The sequence below is a fragment of the Spinacia oleracea genome, chromosome 6, assembly GCF_020520425.1.
Source record: "Spinacia oleracea cultivar Varoflay chromosome 6, BTI_SOV_V1, whole genome shotgun sequence".
Lineage (NCBI taxonomy): Eukaryota > Viridiplantae > Streptophyta > Magnoliopsida > Caryophyllales > Amaranthaceae > Spinacia > Spinacia oleracea.
Genome location: NC_079492.1, coordinates 54,978,866 through 54,999,915, shown reverse-complemented (window position 1 = coordinate 54,999,915; position 21,050 = coordinate 54,978,866). Strand labels below are relative to the sequence as shown.

The 21,050-nt window shown below is 36.2% G+C and overlaps 1 protein-coding gene across 6 annotated transcripts; it reads right to left on the bottom strand.

Annotated features, from left to right (window-relative positions):
- Positions 1 to 1,607: 1,607 nt before the first annotated feature.
- LOC110805673 (vacuolar protein sorting-associated protein 35B-like) lies at positions 1,608 to 3,998 on the bottom strand. 6 transcript variants are annotated; one of them, XR_008923721.1, is made up of 7 exons: positions 3,833 to 3,998; positions 3,513 to 3,735; positions 2,778 to 2,867; positions 2,522 to 2,581; positions 2,332 to 2,412; positions 2,022 to 2,223; positions 1,608 to 1,924 (listed from the first exon to the last, which is right to left on the bottom strand). XR_008923721.1 is itself a non-coding variant. In XM_056831832.1 (6 exons), the coding sequence occupies exons 3-6, from the start codon at positions 2,829 to 2,831 to the stop codon at positions 1,908 to 1,910; spliced, it is 333 nt and encodes a 110-aa protein (XP_056687810.1). In that variant the 5' UTR covers positions 2,832 to 2,867; positions 3,513 to 3,735; positions 3,833 to 3,998; the 3' UTR covers positions 1,608 to 1,907. The 6 variants fall into 6 exon arrangements, 2 of the variants coding, with proteins under 2 accessions (XP_056687810.1, XP_056687811.1); XR_008923722.1 differs by having other exon boundaries at positions 2,022 to 2,201; XR_008923723.1 differs by having other exon boundaries at positions 2,022 to 2,143.
- Between the last annotated feature and the right edge of the window lie 17,052 nt (positions 3,999 to 21,050).

Genomic DNA, 21,050 nt, shown 5'->3' with positions numbered 1-21,050 from the left:
AAAGAGTTACGTACATTCTTCTTGATGGTATTTTCATCAGTTATAAAGCTTGTAGATGGAAGAAATCCACATTTGGGCTGCCCATGGGAGAAAATGGAAGTAATAAAAAGACCAACTGAATCAAAACAATCAAGGTTTTAATACGGAGTATCTAGCTTGGTACCTTCAGCAGTATCAATCATTTCCCAAAGAACCAAACGTAAGAAAAGCAGCAGCAAAGGCTAATAAAAGAGAACTGAACTAATAAGCGAGATTGAGCGAAAATAAGCGAGATGATAATCTATACAGAAAATGAATCAATCAATAATCTTTTGCGAAATTGAGCTTTAACAATCACGATTCAACTTCAGTCGACGCAAATTTGAGGTTTCATTTTGGTGGGTTTGAGGAAAAGACGAAGAACATACAGGGGAAGAATGAGGGGCTGCAGGCAGAGGACTTACCCGAAATTTGGAGGAGTATTTTGGTTGGAAATATTAGTAAAATGAGGGTTATTTAGTAATTTTGTTGATATTTAACCAAAGTCAGTATTATATTGGTTAATTATGTTGAAATTATTGAAATAATGCTAGATTAGAGAAAATATATATTATTAATGCTATTTTAGAGAAAGTGGTAAATTTTTTGTTACCATTGAGAATTTGCAAAAGTATAATGCTACCATTGAGAATTTCCCATTATTTTTTCCGGCTGTATTTTTTAGGAGTTACAATTTTATTTTTGGTAACCTTTACACTCACTTCCTAATTGTTTATTATTTTTTACTTTCTTATGAGCGACTTAAATCATAAATAATTCCATTTTTGTAACTTTATCACCCTACTTGTTCTTATATATATATACTAGTTGGGCCTCCGCGTGCTACGCACGCGGCAGCCAACTTGGTTAATCAATGGTTGAAATATTTGGTAGATGTTGTTGTTGTGGCTGTCTATATATACTATTAAAAAAAAAAAAAAAAAAAGCAAAAAAAACATAACCTCAAGCACTAGTGGAAAAAGGGTCATTTGCATCGCACTTTTAAGCACATTTGCGTCGCACATCGTGCGTGGCAAAAGCTCTCGACGCAAATGACTAAAAGTCATTTGCGTCGCACATTTGTGCGACGCAAATGAACCTTATTTGCGTCGCACATTTAGCAAATGTGCGTTGCAAATGACTTTTCAGCACCATGCCTGAAAAGTTATTTGCAACGCACATTAGCTAAATGTGCGACGCAAATGACTTTTCAGCACCATGCCTAAAAAGTCATTTGCAACGCACATTAGCTAAATGTGCGACGCAAATGACTTTTAGGCGAAAAAAAAAAAGTCATTTGCCACGCACATTAGCTAAATGTGCGTTGCAAATGACTTTTTTTTTTTAAAAAAAATTCGTTTTTTAATATTTTAGTTACAACCCAATAAAAGGCAAATTCACCATAGATCACCCAACATGTTGATAACCTAACTACACTTTTAACATAAAAGTTTAAGTGAACCATAAACGAATGAGGCCCAAGATATCATTCAAGCAGATGAAAAAAACTCCATTGTCAGACCAAAATCAAACAAATTACAATATGAAATAAAAATAAAAATTTGAACCGAGAAAAAAAAGCCGAGAAATTAAAATTGAAGCACACTAAATTATGAATTTACAGCGTTCGTGCGACACTAAGACAAACAGGGAGGACTTCTCCTGGACGCTTCAAAATTTCAATTACCAAATCAATTTGAGAGTTGAGATCATGCTTGGATAAGCAACTTCCCATGACACACGTAGCACGCAGCGTCAGCGTCAGCGTATTCAAAGACAAATGAGGGAACCATTCAAGAGTCCCAAGAGCAAGATCAAAGGCGACAATTCTCACAAGTTTAGCGGATTGAAGAGCAATTGTTACCGAGTTTGTTTCCCTTTCTCAAGTTTTAACTTTTCAGTTCTCCTACAATAAAAATTTAGAAATTCATTAATTATCTGAACAGCTTGTTTTCAGTCTCAAGAAATGATTCAAACCTACCCAGATCAACAAAAAAACTAACATTAGGTTCATATTTCTCACTAACTGCGCCACCTTTTTGTTTCTGGAATTGGATGTACCGCAATGTGCTTGCAAAGAAAGCTTCAGCAGCAGAATCTGTTGCCGCATTATCACTTTGCATCTCTGTAGTAATTAATTCCATTAGATCCTGGATTGTATTGACGGTGATTTGGTTGTTTCCCTTCTCAAAAAAATAGAGATACCTAAATATGATGGCAAACTCCAAACTTAAATATGCTGTGAATTATCATGGAAATTCAAACATCCAACACGGTCAGAAAACAAACTTTTCTAGCAAGTAGAGAGCTTACTTATTGATGATTTCAATGAACAGCATAACTAAACCACCAAAACCAACCAACCAATCGCCCCATGTACAGAAATGAGGTATCCTATAGATGGTTCAACAATACAGAAATGATACGACCAGCCAACCAATCAATAATATTTGGGATTGAAGATAAACAAATAGCACAATGCTCGTTTATATAGCTCACTTACTCTCGAAAATGATACGACCAACCATCCAATGATATTTGGGATTGAAGCAATCATCAGTGACTGCAATTAATTAAAAACAGGAAATCATAATTAAAAAAAAAATACAGTACAACAGACATTGTTATGACTTATGAACATCTGTTAATGTTCATATCAAGTAGGACCCTTTTTAAGAGACAACAATGGGTGACAATGACACAAATTCTATATGTTAAAAACCATCAATAAATTGCAGGAAAGGGATAAAATTTCATACCCCTTTGCGCCCAATGTATTTAGAAATCTGACCACTAGCAATTGCACCAACCATTGCTCCCACATTAGCCAATGATCCAAACAAGGAGAACTGCCACCTCCATCAATACAATCACAAGTTAAATGGAAAAACAATCAATCATCTGATATATGTTGTTGGGAATTTTACATAAACGCAAGTCAAAATCTAATGATCATCAAGTTACATGGGTGCTGAAGTATAAAGCAGCAAGACAAACTGCAATTCAGCAAGACAAAGTGCTTGTATGGAAATTTCCATATAAAGCAAGCAAATCATTCCAACTAAGAAACTACAATCATCAGGATATACATGCCATGGCAGACGATTATTAAAGAAATAACATAAATTGGATGTCTGGTATCTCATATCTCATAAGGTTGGACCTCAGCTCAAAATAACCCCTAGAAAAATCAATTTTTCCACAGAAACAGGAACACCAATCAAACTTCCACCATGTTTACATAAATCAAGCTATTTAGTCTTAAGAACGAAAATGGAGACACAATCGTCAACCATTCATCATAAATCCAGTTCAATTTCCACTCAAAGTCAAGTTCAATCACAATAAAACAGAATCAAGAACATTAATCAAAAAGTAAAATGAGCAAACTCAATAGAATTCAATCGAAAATCCAAAATTACATAAACTGAAGTTCAAAACCCTAACTAAATGAAGAATGAAGGAGACAGATGGAAGCATTACAAAATTCTCACCTCCGACTAACAGTCCCGCCTCCTTCCTCCACCTCGCCGCCGTCAATTTAGTTTCTCCAGAAACCTCCGCCGTCAAGCTTCCCTTTCCAAGGATTTCGAAATAGATGCTTCGATTGCGACAGTAGCAAGGGTGCGACGCCGGCGGTTTCAATGACGCTTCCACCTCCGACACCCTCCTCCACCTCTTCTACGACCCCGATTCTCCCTCTTCCGTTGTCGAAACCTATCATAAAGAATTGAAGAATCAAAAACTTAAACAAAAGTGAAAGTTCTAAAACCTAAAAGAATTGAAGAAAGGAGGAAAGAGATGGAAGACTTACCTCATTTACAAACCGAATTTTTTTGCAAGAACCTTGCCGGAGGAAAATTTGAGCGGTGAGGTTGAGGAGAGAGAGGCAGAAACTGGATCGGGTTTGAGGAGAGAGGAAGAAGCAGGGAGTTTAGGAGAGAGAGAGTATTTGAGGAGAGAGGTAGAATTAGGAGAGAGTGTGTTTGAGGAGAGAGGTAGAAACCCATTGACACGTCCGAATTTTTTTTACCTCATTTGCGTCGCAGAATTACTAATCTGCGACGCAGATGACTCTTAGAGTCATCTGCGTCGCAGATTAGTAAATCTGCGACGCAAATAAGGTAATATTTTGCGTCGCATTATTACTAATCTGCGACGCAAATGACTCTAAGATCATCTTAGAGTCATCTGCGTCGCAGATTAGTAATTCTGCGACGCAAATGACTAATTTTAATGCTTAAAACTGTCAATTGCGTCACATGTTTAAATGTGCGAGGCAAATGTGGTGATGCAAATGATTGTTTTTCCACTAGTGAAGGGAATTGAATTATCCGATTAGTAGATAATGTTAAAAATGACTTCAGTTAAAATGTCTATCAAGGTGTTGATTAACTTGTCCTTTAAGCGTCATTTAATTTCACGACAACTAAAGATAATATTTTTTTACTCACAAATTAATGATAATAATAGTAAACCAATACTTTTAATACCTTTCTTTACGCGAGAAGCAGAGAAAGAAAAGGCGATTCCGGAGGACAGTTATCTTGAAGTTTTAGAAACTAAATGTGGCGTTACTTCATCACGGTTGTCTGTTCATTTACCTGCTACTACGATAAACTATTCCCTACGTTCTCGAATATTAGTCCCATTTAGAATCTTAACACTATTAACAATTGAAGATATCTTCTAATTTATTTTCAATACGTACTTCAAAACATATTCATGTGAGATCTTATTTTGTTCGTCTTAATGTGTAGTTTAACAATATCAAATTTTTATATATTTTTAAGATACATATTTGGAGATATTAATGTTTTAATATGGAGTTGAAACGAGTTAAAAAAGTCAAAATAGGACTAATATTTTAGAACATAGGGAGTACTTTTTTCCATAACAGATAAATTACTAAGTTGGACTATTATATATTTATAAATAATACTCCCTCCGTTCCCATTTGATGTTTCTGTTTGGAGTTTTGGGTGAAAAATAAGAAAATGAAATCTTGTAATGATTGGGTGTAAGACTAATGATTGAGTGTATGAGAAAATAATAAAGAAATGAAGGAAAGTAATAAAGAAAGGGAGATGATACACATACCCTGGGGTATGTAGGGCCTCCATACCCTGTTCTTCTATTGGTCCAATTTAGAATAATCTTTAAATTTTAAGCTGAAAATTTATGTTTATGTAGCATGAGACCACTCTTTAAACCAATTAAAGAGGAGGGTATGCGAGGGCCCACATACCCCGGGGGTATGTGTAGCCTTTGCGATAAAGAAACAAAGGAGAGAGAAGATATTTTTATTAAATTAATAAAAAATCATAAAAGTGGGGTTGGGTGGGTGAATGGGGAAATGTAAATGAATTAAATAAGGGACGGTGGGGAAATTTATGGTAAAAAATCATGTCCAAAAATAGAAACAGGAAGATCAAATTGAAACGCTATTTATGGAAACAGGAAGATCAAAAGGGAACGGAGGGAGTATTATTTATTAGAAATTATCGATACAAAAAATATGTACAATATTATGGTTGTTTTATTTTAAGTACATTTACATGTTCTATTTAAAAAGATAGTACGTATACATAAAAGATGTTCTACAACTTAAGTTTTGTAAAATTGTTTGACATTTGTTGTATTAGTTGTTGATGGTTATGTTCTTCTAATTTCAGTGGGTAATAGTTATAATCTCCAACGTCTATGTTGTATGTTTGTTGAAGAAACCTAATTGCTTATCTTGCAACATCTTGTTGTGAAGGACCAAGTCGTGTTGCAGATGTTCCTATAAAACATGATGGTGCAATGGTATTTGGAATTCCATGTAGATCTATATATGCTTTCATCTCGTCATCGGTGATTGCATGAATTCCAAATTCTGCTCAAAGTAATCCTAATTGCATCAAAATATCGTACAATATTAGTTTGATATTTACCTCTATATATTACTCGGCGTGGTTCTGCCATAAGTTGTGACAGAAAGACTATACGAAGAAAGGTTGTAATAATTTAATGTTATTGTGATTTTATGCTTTCGATAGTACGTGGGTGGTAGTGTTGTATTCTTGAACTTTGTATTTATAGGCGTGGCTTAAGAGATGTAATAACAATAAGTATAAAGAGTTGAATGTGTAAGATTTATATTTGCTTTGATATTTTTTCATACACGTGTTTTGAAGTAGGATAAGTGTTTTCAGTACTGGTGTTATAAGGTGACACGTAATATTATCTGATAACTCTGAAAGTAACGTACGATTGTCATAGTTATCTTATTGTGGCGTAGTGGGGTTCATTTTGTGTACCATGAGCTTTCTGCGTGGGATGCATACTGTTGTCGGCGGTTTTTGTATGCGGCTTTTAAGAAATAGAAAGTGCTACCTCCGTTTCATAAATATTTTTACAGTGACTGTTCGCACAAATATTAAAACAAAAATAGAAAAGTTGATTGAAAATATGGATAAAGTAAGAGAAATTAGTAAAAATGTGGGTGTGTATAAGGAAAAAAATGAACGAAGTAAGAGAAAGTGAGTGGGAAATTGTAAATATTGTGGAGTAAGAAAGGTAAGGTAGTAAATTTTCATTTCCAAAAGTAGAATAAACCAAAGCGTAAAGAATATTATGAAATGGATTAAAACGGAAAGTGTTAAAGATAATTTTGAAACGGAGGTAGTAATAATTATATAAAAGTTTAAGCTTTTCATAGGGTGAAACAACATGTCTTTTACAAGGAGGAAAACTATTTTATTGTAAATGTAAATATGTACAAGTTATTATTTACTAAAACGTACTTACACAAAGTCAAGTGATATATAAGGGATATATTTTACAACCTTTTGGTGATAGTTATACATACTCCGTGATATGTAACATATTTTACAATACGTGCATCTATTGTACTATAGAAGGATATATAGGTATGTATGAAATATTAAGTTATACGAATTTGTTTTGGCCATTTAAAGTAGGAACTTTGTCCAAATTAATACATATTAGGAATCAAATGGCCTGGGTAAATAAAATAAAGGAAATAAAAGGCGCTTTTGCCTTTATTATTTTATTTGTTTCTTTTATTTTTAATCAAATTTGAGAAGTCAGTCGACGATTTGTAATGGTTTGATCTTTGAAGGATGTAATCAAAGGTTGGTGTTTATCTTAGAGAATGTGTTGTTCTGGATAAGTAACGTGGCATTGTGAGTTTGGTATTAGAAAATGGTAGAGTTTATCTAATTTTCTTGTTGTCATCACAAGGGTATGACTTAAGAGTTAAATATGTTAATTAATTAAGTGTTTGCATAATGATCATCTTAAAGAGTCAAATGATAGTTTGGCTATATAGATTGAGAAGACGTTTGATATGAGGGACAGGGATAAAAAGGAGGGATAACCGGATAAAAATAGAGAATTATTGGATAAAAATAGAGAATTATTGAATAAGAAGGGTGAATATACAAGAATGTTTCCCATATCTGACATGAGCGGGAAATATATTCAATTATCCTCACTAACTTTCGCAATCTAGTCAAAGCTAGTTTATTTAATGAAAATACCCACAAATCTCCTCCATCACTTTCTCACCCAAAAAGCTTCAACTACAAAATTCTCCTGTTTCTGCTTTGTTATTTCTTGATTCTTGCTCAATCCTAATTTGCTACGGAGTACGTCTTAATGATACTTTCTTTTTATTTTGTTGATTCTTGCATGCATTTTGTTTGTCATTTTACCAATGATTTTTTTTTTTTTTTTTTTTTTGGCAGTAATTACAAACATGCATTAAACAAAGAGAAAAAACAACCATCCCCATTACTATCAGCCTATAGCTGATTCATGGGAGATACAACTAATTCCAACAGACTCCTCTACCTTACTGATACAAGACATACAATGAGAATCTACATTATTCATATACATAGAAGACTCCATGGTGTTACCAAAAGGCACAATCAGACGCTTCTTCTTTGGTCGATTAGAGACTTCTAAAGCAGGGGCAACAAACTTCCTCTTTATTCCCATTCGATTCTTGCAATCAAGAACATCACGAGGATGGTCTTCAAAGACTTGATTCCTTATAGCTATTTTCTTTCTCGGGTTGACGATCCTTTCTTGAAGTCTGATCTTATTCACTTTTCCCAGAGTGGCTAGAGCATGCTTTCGATATTGTTGATAAACAGGAACTGTAGTGGGATTGCCTCCAGTTGAACTCCTCAGCAATGCGCTACGAAGATGATTATCCATTAGACCGCTCGAAGCTTCACTATCTGCAACCTCTTCCATGACCACTTCATCCGTTCTTGTTAATGGTTTTCCCTCACCTTTTCTTTTCGAAATCTCAAGTATATTCTTACCATCACCTTTAACATCCTCCTCCAGTACTTGGATTGGGGACTCATACAACCCCTCTGCATGGACTTCCCTTTTCGTAGGTGGAAAATCTCGTGGCTTAGATGCTAATCGGACAACTATAGGGGAACCCAACTTGGAGTTCACATACTGAACAGATTTTCCTGCAATTAATTTTTTATAATCCTTGTCTGAAATGGAAACGAAGGAGCCATTCTTTTTTCGGTTAATAAACCGATATTTGGACCCCGCACAATAATTCTTCAAAGTGGAGGAATTTTCCTCATCCTCCGTACCTCCACTGACTAACCCTTTACCGTTCCTACTCAGAGTACTATCACACCCTATGCATGAATTACCCTCCAAATCCATATCGCTGTTTGTAATAGCAGAGCTATCATCATTGGAGCCAGTCTCACTATGTCCCATATCATCATCCTTAGCCACATTGTCCACCATACTTGAAGATACCTTATTACTGGAACAATCACCCACCAACTCATCTTCCACTTTTATATTACCTTGGGCACTACCTTTCACCTCCACATACGAATCTGTATGCTTGATATCTTTATATGTTTGAGTCTCACTGGAAGTTCCTAACTCATTGATACACTGTTTTTTCTTCGGGGAGGACAAACCGATTCCCAACCCAACTGGAGTAATACCTTGAGAACGAGATTTCTGCACTTTTTTAATGACAGAAGACTGAACTTGCTCAAGTTTTTAGTTACTTCCCTGTTTGTAGGATCAATTTCATGAGCAGCTGATAAGTCCCAATATGCAAAATCACTTCTACCTAATTCAATTGCAGCTGAGGCTCGCCTGAATAAGGCCTTGACATTTTTTGGATTAAACTCCAAGATAATAGAGCAAATAAAACCAACCAGATCAAATTCCTTCCTCTTATTAAAACAAGCAGCCAAATTTAACAATATACAATTAACCAATTCAAAGAATTTGATTATGTCATTTTCCAAATAGAAACCATATCGGACAAGTATCAAACCTGCATACCCATATTTCTCCAAAGCATCTTCTATACTCCCACTCTTGAACAACAAATTTCCTTCCTCCTTCAATCCTTCAGCAAGCTCCAACACTTCAATTGGACTTTCTGATTCTAAAATTAAGGATATCAAAATTTCATCATCTTCCAAAAGACTATCTCCCTCTGCAAGAAGTTTGTTTACCTCACCCCTAAACCTATCATAATCTCCCAAAGAACACATCTGTTATTAACAAAAAAGCAGACTTCCAGAATAGTTGAGGATGGAAACAGCGAAAACGAAACTGCTACAGATGAAGAAATAAACTACGAACAAAGATAAGCTGAAGAGCTAATAAACCTACAGACTAAAATACAAACGAAAAAACTCACCGGAGATTCAAAAGGGAGGAGAGCTAGCCCTTCTTCATCTCCGGCAAGTCCAAGAAACTGATATTGCGGCTCCCGAGAAAATTTTTAGGCGAGAGGAAATTTGGGTTTTTTTTACCAATGATTATTACTTGTATTTATTTTCTTTGATTCGTCTTTACTTTTTGCCTATCCAAATTTTATTTTTATTTTTTATTGTTTGTTTATTCATATTCTTAGAATTTGGATCAATATTATGCATTTTCTGGTTTGATTTGAATCGCTAATATATGCATATTCACTTAAATTCAATTTTAATTATCAATATATTTTGTTGTATGGTGGATCTTGAAATCTCTTACACTACAAGAAATTGTACTATTAACGACGGGAAATCCCGTCGCGAAAGGCCAATAATCGTTGATTAACGACGGGATTTCCTGTCGCGAACCCGTCATAAAAGGGGGTCGTCGTTAATAGAAATCCCGTCGTAAATCCATCGTAAACCCGTCGTAAAAGACATTTGCGACGGTTATTCCCGTCATTGTTTGGTTGTTTGCCCCGTCGCAAAAGGCTTTTGCGACGGGATTTTTGACCCGTCGTAATTAGGTTGTCGTTAAAGATAAAAATTCTTGTAGTGTTAGCTTCAGCTGTAAAATTAATAAATAAATAATATTAATAATAAATAAATCATTAATACTAATAATAATAATTGTTATTCTATTATTAATTTATTACAGTAATACTGATATTATTATTGATATTATCAAAAAAAAATTAATAATAAGAGTAACAATTATAATAAAAATAACAATAATAAATAATATAACAACAACAATAATATTTTGAATAATAAGTATATAATAACAATAGTATGTAATAATAATAATAATAATAATAATAATAATAATAATAATAATATTATTATTATTATTATTATTATCAATAGTGTGATTGTAGTGGGATCGAATAGGTGACCAACTTTTTTATTCTACTAATGTTTTGGTTAATAATTACTCCCTCTATATATTTTAAAAAGAGATACACTTTCCTTAAACAGCTGTATTTTAAAAAGAGATAAACTTTCCTTTTTTGATATGTTTTGGTCTCCACTTTCATTTAATTAATATATTTCTATTTCTTGTAGTCCCCACACTTAATCACATCATTTTTTTACTATAATAAATAATTCACCCACTACTCCACTTTCATATTATTTTAATAAATTAAACTCACTCTCCTAAAATTATATGCCGGTCAAAGTGTATCTCTTTTTAAAATATAGAGGGAGTGATAAGAGCAACTCCAATGGTTGGAAAAGAGACCTGCTCACAAAAAAAAAGGAACATGTGAGCAGGTAGCCCACCGTTGGATTATCAATGACATATACAGCTATAAAAATCTTATAGCTATTTTGGGCTACATGCTCAAAAATAAAAACCTTGGATTAAATTAATAAATTGTTTAAATTAAATATTTAGGGAGCTATAAGGTATGTAGCCCACCAATGTCAAGATTTGTAGCTTAAATTAATTGTAGCTAGAAATTGAATGTGGCAAACATAGCCACAACAACTTGTAGCTCGCCGTTGGAGATGCTCTAAAAGGTACTTGAACTATTGTTTTATTAGTGACGAAAAACCAAAAAAGAATAAAAATAATAAAAGGGGATGTTATCTGATGTATAGATAGCCTATTTTAAATGTCATGCACCGAAATCATTGGGATGAGAGCCATGGGGTCACATTAAAATCATGATCATGAACCAACCCTTTGCCTCCATCACCAGAAATCCAGAATCATTGGCAACTTGCAGTGACAAAGTTTTAAAAAAAAAGGACACAGATGTCATTTATATAAAAGAGTGCACTGTTCAATTAACCTTTAGGGCCAAACTTCTTATTCTCTTATATATATATATATATATATATATATATATATATATATATATATATATATATATATATATATATTTTTTTTTTTTTTTATTGTCAACTACATCTACCGAGAGTATTAAATTTGTTTATTCAACGAAAATTTTCAATCTCTTGGCTAAGTTTTTGGGTATAACTTTATAAAACGTGGAACTTAAATTAAGGCGTCTAAACTCTAAAATGAATTGGCATATAAATCTCATTATTATTGCAATATAAAGTTATCATAAAGGTTTTGAATCAAAAGCCAGTGTACTTTTCCACAAAGTCACAAACTTTATGAGCTGATTTGAGCAAATTAAGATAATCTTATTCAAATCCATGGTTTATACTGTCATGAAATACCATATGTAGATACGGAGTATATGACAATATAAATCATAGGTTTATGCAGCAAACACGCCTAATAGATGAGAGGAAGTCTTTGTGTATACTAGGTATACCATTTAAATGGTATACTAGCAATAGAATAATACTAAAATCATAAGTGGGGTCATTTTAGTTAGAAAAGAAAAAGGAATTGGGGGATAATTCTTAGCGCCATGAAAATTTGCTGAAATTCTAGAGAGAGAGTGAAAATTTCCCCAATTGCGCCAATGTCACTGCTGAAATTTTAGGCGGCAAAAATGGTGAAATTATTTGCATAATTATTTTCCCAAAACTTTAATTTCTATTCGGTTTAATTTCCTCCCCCAATTTCTTCCCCCAAATTCATAATTATTTTTCAGATCTGGTTTGTTTGATTAAAATTTTGAAATCCGTATGAATGAAGCCCTCGAATGTGGAAGCTGGGCTCACCTTGTGTATGGTGTTTGTCATGAAGTAGGCGTGGATAAGTTGGCCAAAAATTGGTAGGCGCCGGAAATGAGAACTTCTAAGGAGGGTGAAGGAGTGGTTGGAAGCAAAAGGAGGTTGCAATTAAACCAGGTATGTTTCCAAGTTTCCGTAATTAGTTGTAAATAAACCAAACATTTCATTTTTTCATACAATAAATGCATTCAACTATTAGTGGAAAAATAATGTCGAAAATTTTATTAAAACGAGGTCATTCAATTCAGTGAGTAGAGACTGAGAATTAGTTATGGTATGAATTTTTTAATTATCCATGTTATAAATTTGAGTAATGTTGAAATTACGGTTTGAATTTGGTTACGAAATATGGGGAAAAAAATTAGGATAAAGATGATTGGGATAATAATTAGGATCTCAACGATGATTGGAATAAAATTTAGGGTATTGTTATTGATAAATTGTGAATTTACGGAAAACATTTTGTTAAAAGAGGAAAAGGCAATGGGGAACACGAACTCATTGGTAAACATTTTTAAGGTTTGGTATCGGAATCCTGTACCATACTCCAAATTAAACACAATAAATTTCATTATGTAGGTTCTTGAATTGGATGGGGAGGAAGAGTTGTTGGATGATGTAGGGGAATATTGTAGTGATGATGGGTTTGACGAAGATGATGGGGTAGGTGATGGTGTAGAGTCTGAAGATGGTGGAGTTGAGGAGGTAGAAGTTGGTGAAGAACGTTGGGAAGATGACGAGGATGATGTTGTGGATGATTATGATGAAGCATTAGATGAAGGAGATGAATTAGATGAAGAATTGTGTATTGAAAATGATGATGACCTGAATGAGGTTAATGATGATAATTATGATGAATCCGGAGAAATGGGAGTGGGGCAAAACACTACTTGTATGGAGGATGGAGACATTGGATGCCCTGGTGATGGAGATGGGGTTTCAACCATTAACGCAGATTTGTATACAACTCCTACGAAGCGGAACAAAGGTCCCGTTCTACCGACCCCTTCTGTTGGAATGTCTTTTGCTAATTGGGAAGCATTGAATAACTATTTTCGATCCTATGGGGAGCAACAAGGTTTTGGTGTAGTGTGTATGGGAGGGAATAAGAGCGGGGTGAAAGACAGTGAAACGGGCAAATCGAATTCCCTGAGGACCTATGTTTGGCGGTGTGAGTGTCATGGAAGGCCAAAATACCGGAGGATGGTGAATGGCAGGGTAGTTACCTGCGCAGAGGAACCAATTCTTAAGAGGAAGACGAAGAAGTGTAGTTGCCCTGTTATGCTATATGGGGCTCGGACCAAAGAGAATTTATGGGTTGTGAAGAGTGTTGTTACTGAACATTTGAACCACATTCCCACTCCTACCAAGTCCAACCATATTTCCATGTTCCGGGTCAGGAAAATTACTCAGACAATCCTGAAACAGATTGAAAATGATCACGATTCAGGTGCACCTGTGGCTCAGATTTTCAATAACTTAGCGGGAAGAAGGAATGGTGTAGAGAATATTGGTTTTACGAAAAAAGACGTGCATAATATTTTGAATAGGAGGATGCGATTAAGGCTACGAGATGGGGATGCTGTTGCGATGATAAATTATTTAGATAAAATGACAAAGGACAATCAAAAATTTTTCCATCTGCACCGGCTTGATAAAACAGGGAAGTTGCAGGATGTAATGTGGGTTGATGCTCGTAGCAGAGCCGCGTATGAGTACTTTGGGGATGTGGTTTGTTTTGACTCCACGTACTTGACAAACAAGTATGAGTTGCCATTTTCGAACTTTGTTGGGGTGAATCACCATGGGCAAACAATTTTGCTTGGATGTGCATTAGTGTCTCATGAAACCGCGGAAACGTTCGTTTGGCTCTTTAGGGCATGGTTGTCTTGTATGGGGGGTAAAGCTCCCGCTGCTATTATGACCGACCAGGATGCGGCTATGAGGAAGACAATTAGAATAGCAATGCCAATGCCTAAAACCAGACATCGTTGGTGTATGTGGCATATTATGCAGAAGTTCAGCCGAAAATTGGGTTCGATGACTGATTTTCCCCAAATAAAAGTTGCCCTACAGAATGTCATATACAACAGTTTGACCCCTGTTGAATTCGAAGAAGGTTGGGCTGAAGTGGTGGAAACTTTCAAGCTGAAGGAGGCTAAGGAAAGCTACAAGTGGCTAGTAGGTATTTTTCATTGTTTGGTACTACTTTTAATTCTAATCGTGATATGATAAAGTATACATCATACGAAACCGCGATAACATTTTAGATGGGTACACGTTTTCATTTAATTATGTACCAAACTGCAATAAAAATTTGATTTACATGTGCAATGTGGTTGGTATTTCATATATGGCATTGTCTTTGGTGAGAATGTCTTTCATGCTCAATTCCTTTGTTGTTAATTTACCTAATGACCTTTTTTAAATGTATAGGGTTGTATAATCAGCGAGAAATGTGGATACCTGCATATGTGAAGCATATTTTTTGGGCGGGGATGCAGACGACTCAGAGGGTTGAGAGTATTAACAGTTTCTTCGACGGGTACTTGAAGAAGAATACGAGATTATATCAGTTTGCTCATAGGTACTGCAAGGCCATGGAAAGTAGGGCCAATGATGAAAAAGCTGCTGATGTGAACTGCTGTCGTTTTACTCGGTCTTTGGTTGGAGAGTTTGCTGTGGAGAGGAAGTTCCAGAAACTATATACGGATGCGAAGTTCGTTGAAGTCCAGATCCAATGTATGCGGGTATGTTACGTAACACCTATTACTTCGAAAGTAGTTTCTGATGTGGAGGTTGAGCATACGGTGTCTGACAAAGTATGGGTATGGTCCAAGTTCTTGAGAAAGGAAATATCTTTGGCAGGCCGGAAACGTATATACGTCGTGCTGTTCAACAAGGAGACCTCTTTTGCAAAGTGTGACTGCAAACATTTCGAGTGCCACGGCATTATGTGTAGGCACATCATTAAGGTGTTGGACCGGGAGGATGTGGAAAATGTGCCTGTTGGATATATAGTTGACCGATGGAGGAAAGATATACAACGCAAGCACACTCTTGTGAAGGTTGCTTATCATGATCCCGAGAAAACAGAAGAAGTTAAGCGCTATGACCGGATTATGATTGCGGTGGAACCTGCTGCCCTCCGTGGATCACTTTCCGAGCAGAAGTTGGATTTGGTCATAGAAGGTATTATGAATATTGTGTTACGTCTTGATGAGAGTGATGCTCTTTCAGCATTTGGTGATAACGAAGCTGGTGCACTGACTTCCGGGGGGAACAGGATGGCGATTGTTGGTCCTACGACACCAGGCTCCGTTAACAAACCTCCAAACAGCGTTGGGGATGATACTACCACACTTACCCCCCCTATTATGGTTAAAGATCCTGTTCCGCGCGGTGGTTTAAAGGCTCACAGGACTCGTGAAAAAAGATTTTTACAACCAGGTGAGAATAAAAACTCCGCAAGGAAGCAAGTCAGGAAAAACAAGAGTGTTGTACCACAAGACTTTCCAGAAACCAGCAATTGTCAGAACACTTGCCTTCCTCAACACAACTACGTGCAGCCGCCAAACACCTTCCATCCTGGTTGGGGATCCCACGATCAATGTGTGAGTGAATCACATACGCTACAAATTAAACTTAAACAAATATTGATGTGAGTTTGTGAGTTTGTGATATTCTATTTAAACACATATTGATTTGAGTTTGTGATATTTCCAGGGGTATAGTGCTGATTACCCGCCTCAAATGGCTGGGCAAGTAAGGGGGACTATGGTATACCCTCAGCAGAACTACAACAATGGGGTATCTGTTCAACAGTTTCAGGTGATTTTTTTCGTGTCCTTTTGTACCACTCATGTTATTAAATGTTTATTAACCGTCAACAACATTTACCTTGTATTTATTAGCGTTTGACATGTATACAGTCATCTGGAAGAGTAAGTGGAGTTGTTGCCACAAATTTGTTTCCCTCAGGACAGACAGAAATTCGCATGTCTGTGGGTGGGATTCGTATGACCCCGGAGGGTGGTGACGTACTTTTGTCCCAAGACCGTTGTGGTATATCAATGTCACAAAACATATCTGGTGGTCCAATTGCCCAAAACCGATCCGGTTTACACATGTCCCACAACATTAATGGTGTGCAAATGTCGCAAAACTTGAGTGGAGTGCAAATATCTCAGATGTCGCAAATGTCCCAGAATGCTGGTTCCATTCGTTACTTCACCAGTAACAGCAGCAACAGAGGTGGAAATTATCAAGAGGCCGGGACTCATTGTATGCCTGCAAATCATAACCAGCACCGGCATAGTTTCCAGGTTGTGAACGAAACCTCCCATGGGGATCACCGTAGTTATCAACCAACTACTAAACACTTGTTGCAGTCCAATCCGGGTTTTTTAGTCAATGAGGGTGGGTGTGGAACGCATTCTACACATGGCGCCAGTGGTAATCCAGTATTCACTCAAGATCTGCTCGGTTGTCATGACCTTACGAAGAATTAGAATTGATTTCCATGGTGAAATCCACCCAATAAATCTACCTTTGTGGTACGTTATTTGAAGTTGATTGACTTCCATCCAATAAGTCTGAATTATGGCGTGTTACCATATGTGCATTCCTTTGTAACCATATGATTAAATTTGTAACCCAATTTGGGGTTTACAGGATGTCGTAACTTAAATAAGGTTACTTTAGATACTTTCGTAAACTGAATTTTCATAATTGACACAGAACTCTGAATTACTTCGTGTTTGCTATGTACTAAACCATGTATAATTCGGTAATTTGGTACCCTACTTCGTGTTTGCTATTTTTAACAGTATTTGTGTTAGTGTTTTTGCGGTTTTGTGTTAGTGTTTTTGCGGTTACTTTTTTTTAAAAAATAAAGACGAATAATACGTATGAAGAATAAGAATAAGACTACTAATACGAAAAGCATCATCCGCAAAATATTACATGGAAGGCAGCGCCGCCTAGGTTGAAACTATAAAATACACCTATTACATTTCCGACGAGCTAAAGGTAGGCAATGTCTGAACAACAACAAATAACTTACCTGTTACTATTACGCCATAGAAGTAGGATAGAAAAATCTACCCAAACCTAATAACTAAATACGTCATGGTGATGAATACTATGCCGATAAATACTACGCCGTAGTTAAGCTAGTACCTAACTAAGTTCTTATACTATAGGTACAAAACAACCTACGTAATAAGTACTACACACACACTGATGGGGAAAATTGTGTATAACCCTACATAATAAGTACAACACACACACTGATGGGGAAAATTGTGTATAATAGCTCCAGACTCTGGCGCTTACAGTTCCAGTTTACGCGCAAGTGGTTGCTTCTGGAGCTTCACCGACTGCATAAATCAAATAAACCATTACAATCAACTAAAATGTTTTCTAGTTGTCTACATTACATAGTTCGTATGAGACATAATAATAGCGGTAGCGGTACCATACTCACCCATAACGGTACCATACTCACCCATAAAATATCGGTATGCATTGTAATGCAGTACTATGTACACCTGTTTGGTACTATGGAGTCAACCCAATGCAGTAAGCATACCTGTTTGGTACCCTAATGGAAGTACCAGACGGTGTAAAACAAAGCGTTGGGAACCGAAATAAGAAATTAAATGAAGTACCTCAAATAAGACAGTAAACAGGAGGTTGGCCGAACCCAAATCAGATTCATTGTAATTTGGTAACAAGTCGTTTCCCCGCCACATAAGGACAACCCCTCCGCATTGATTCTCAAACCATTTGGATTGATATTCTCCTTGTAAGTTGCTAATTAGCTCCCTGCAGTCGTTGTTACTTATTCGGGCTTCAGTAACCACCATGAGTGATGGATGGTGCCTTGCAAACATCTCAAAGAAGGTGGCTCTGAATGAGGGTCTGCTCATGGATAGGGCATTCCATGCAACGACCACCGTACCTCGTGGTATGAAGGCGGAAACCGTCGTCCCAACCATAGTCTTTCCCTCTAAACACACCTCAGTGTAAGCCCGTCGTTTGGTCTGAAAATACCTTGGAACAACAGTAATTTCCACCCCAGTAAACGTATGTTCCACACTCATAACATGAATAGCATGAGCGTTGGATGCAATGAAAACGTGGCTCCTTGAATCAGGGAAATTGTACACAGGGAGGTCGTCCACAACTACAGCTGGTCTAGGGTCTACCACAGCGAGGAGGTTGTTCGGGTACAACAACCACGACCCTTGTGCAGCAAGCCGGTTGGAACACCAATCTAAGTAAGCCCAAAACCCAAGATGCATATTAGGGTGGTCCGTAATTAAAGGGTGGTGTGCAGGCAGGATTTTACCTGCAGAGGTGACCATCACAGAACAAGGGAACATAACAGGGTGGTAAGGCAACTTACTAACGGCACAATAAAGCTGGATGTTCAGGTCAGTTTTGATTGCGTGCGGCACACGGAGACCATTTTCTGCGTCTTCGACGTCGATGGAGTAGTAAGTGGTGTTGTAGTTCAATTCAGGCCCGTTTGAAGATTTTGGCTGGTCGAAGTACATTATAGCTTTTGGGTGGCAGAGTAGTGTTCGGCTGCTATCACAAACAAGGATAGATTTGCCTTTGTCCATTTTTGGCAGGTTTGCCGGTGGAGAATTTGGAAACAATTAGGGTTTGAACAGCTAGAAGGAGAAACAAGTGGGTTGGTTTGAGGAGTCCCCACTGGAAGGAGGTTGTCAACTATAAAGGGAAGTGAATACTACACTAAAGTTGTCGGTGAAAAAACGTAGTGAAATAAATTCCTAACAACCTAGGTGGGTTTAAAAGTTATTACGTCGTTTGGTACCACCAGGTTTACTGATCTTATTACTTGGTACCGCTCCATAGTACTTTTTTCAGTAAATGAAAACTACTGCAATTTAACGTTATCTGCATAATTGTTCTTATTGTTGAGTGAAATCAATAGTTGAATGTTGAACACAATTTATCCGACTTTGGTGATGTTTTCGTTTGATTCAGTAGTTTGGGACACTAATATTGTCGGTAAGGAACAACAGACTACTAAGAATCGGATTTTAGGGTTATGTGTTGTCGTTACTATGACTTGTATAGGACACTATTTTTGTCGGTATATGTAACAGTAGACCACTAAGAATTGGATTTTAGGCAAATGTGGTTTCGTTATCATAAGTAGTTTGGGACACTAATATTGTCGGTATGGAACAACAGACTACTAAGAATCGGATTTTAGGGTTAGTTACTATGACTCGTAGGACACTAATATTGTCGGTATGTAACAGTAGACCACTAAGAATTGAAATTTAGGAAAATGTGGTTTTGTTATCGTAAGTAGTTTGGCACACTCATATTGTCGGTATGGAACAGTAGACTACTAAGAATCGGAATTTAGGGTTATGTACAAGTTAGTGATATGTTTGAAGGTAAAGGGTGTAGGGTACTTTAATGTGTTAAAAGTCGGATATTATAGGTCTTTAATTTGCCGTGACCTAATCGACACTAGGGTGTCCGAACATTGTTAACTCATATTTGAAATGACTCCAAACCCAATATTAGTAAAAAAATGTAATGATTACATTTGTGAACTTTTATTAGTATTAGTACCTCATTAATAGGTTGTGTACGTCTTACAATATAATGTGTTTATGTCTTACAATATGTGTTTAAAATTGAAAATTCTCACGTCTTAGAATAAGATGTGTTTACGTAACAATATAACAATGTAAGATTACATGGTTGTCTTAATTTACGTATGTTATGATGTTCGATGATGTTATCCTGGTATTTATATTCAAAATATCAAGTGTTAATAATTTATGCAAATACGAAAATTGAAATTTTACGATTTCATGATGACCACGATCTGTACGCATACGACCATACAATACACTTAGTAAGACTAATACTACATAATTATATACATATGTGGTTATAAAATGATAATTACCTCCTAACTGAATGGATTAGGTAAATCTAAGGTAATCGGATTGAATGGATTTTTGAAATCAACTATCGGGTTCTTAACACCACTAAGGGTTTATCCTGTCATTGGTTAGATTTTCAACCCTACACCCAAATGACATTTGGGCGACTACTCGACCGGGTACACATTCAGTCCCTTAACCAATACGAATAATTTACCAATGCGATTAATTAACCGATACGATTAATTAACCAATACGATTAATTAACCAATAACAAATACTTTACATTAAGAACTAATTTTAAATTTAGTTCCCAAACGTACGAAATGGCCTATCCCAAACAACGTAGTAATAGGAGAATTCCAAAATTATTTTGAAACATTGAGCGGGAATTTTCCCGCCTCCTTCAGTAAAATTTCAAAAGTTTTGGAAGCTTGTCAAAGAATCTTTGACTTTGACCACCACAGCTATATAAGCCACAAGAAGTTGGCCACATCCTACCTCATGTTAAATAATTTAAAATCAAAAAACGCTGGCTAATGTCTCATAGTTCTAATTCCCTAAGGTCACCGCCGGCAAACGTGGGATGCGTAGATGGCCGGAAGATGCTCTGGTGCGAGACGATCAGTTGTCCAACATGCATCACTTGCAT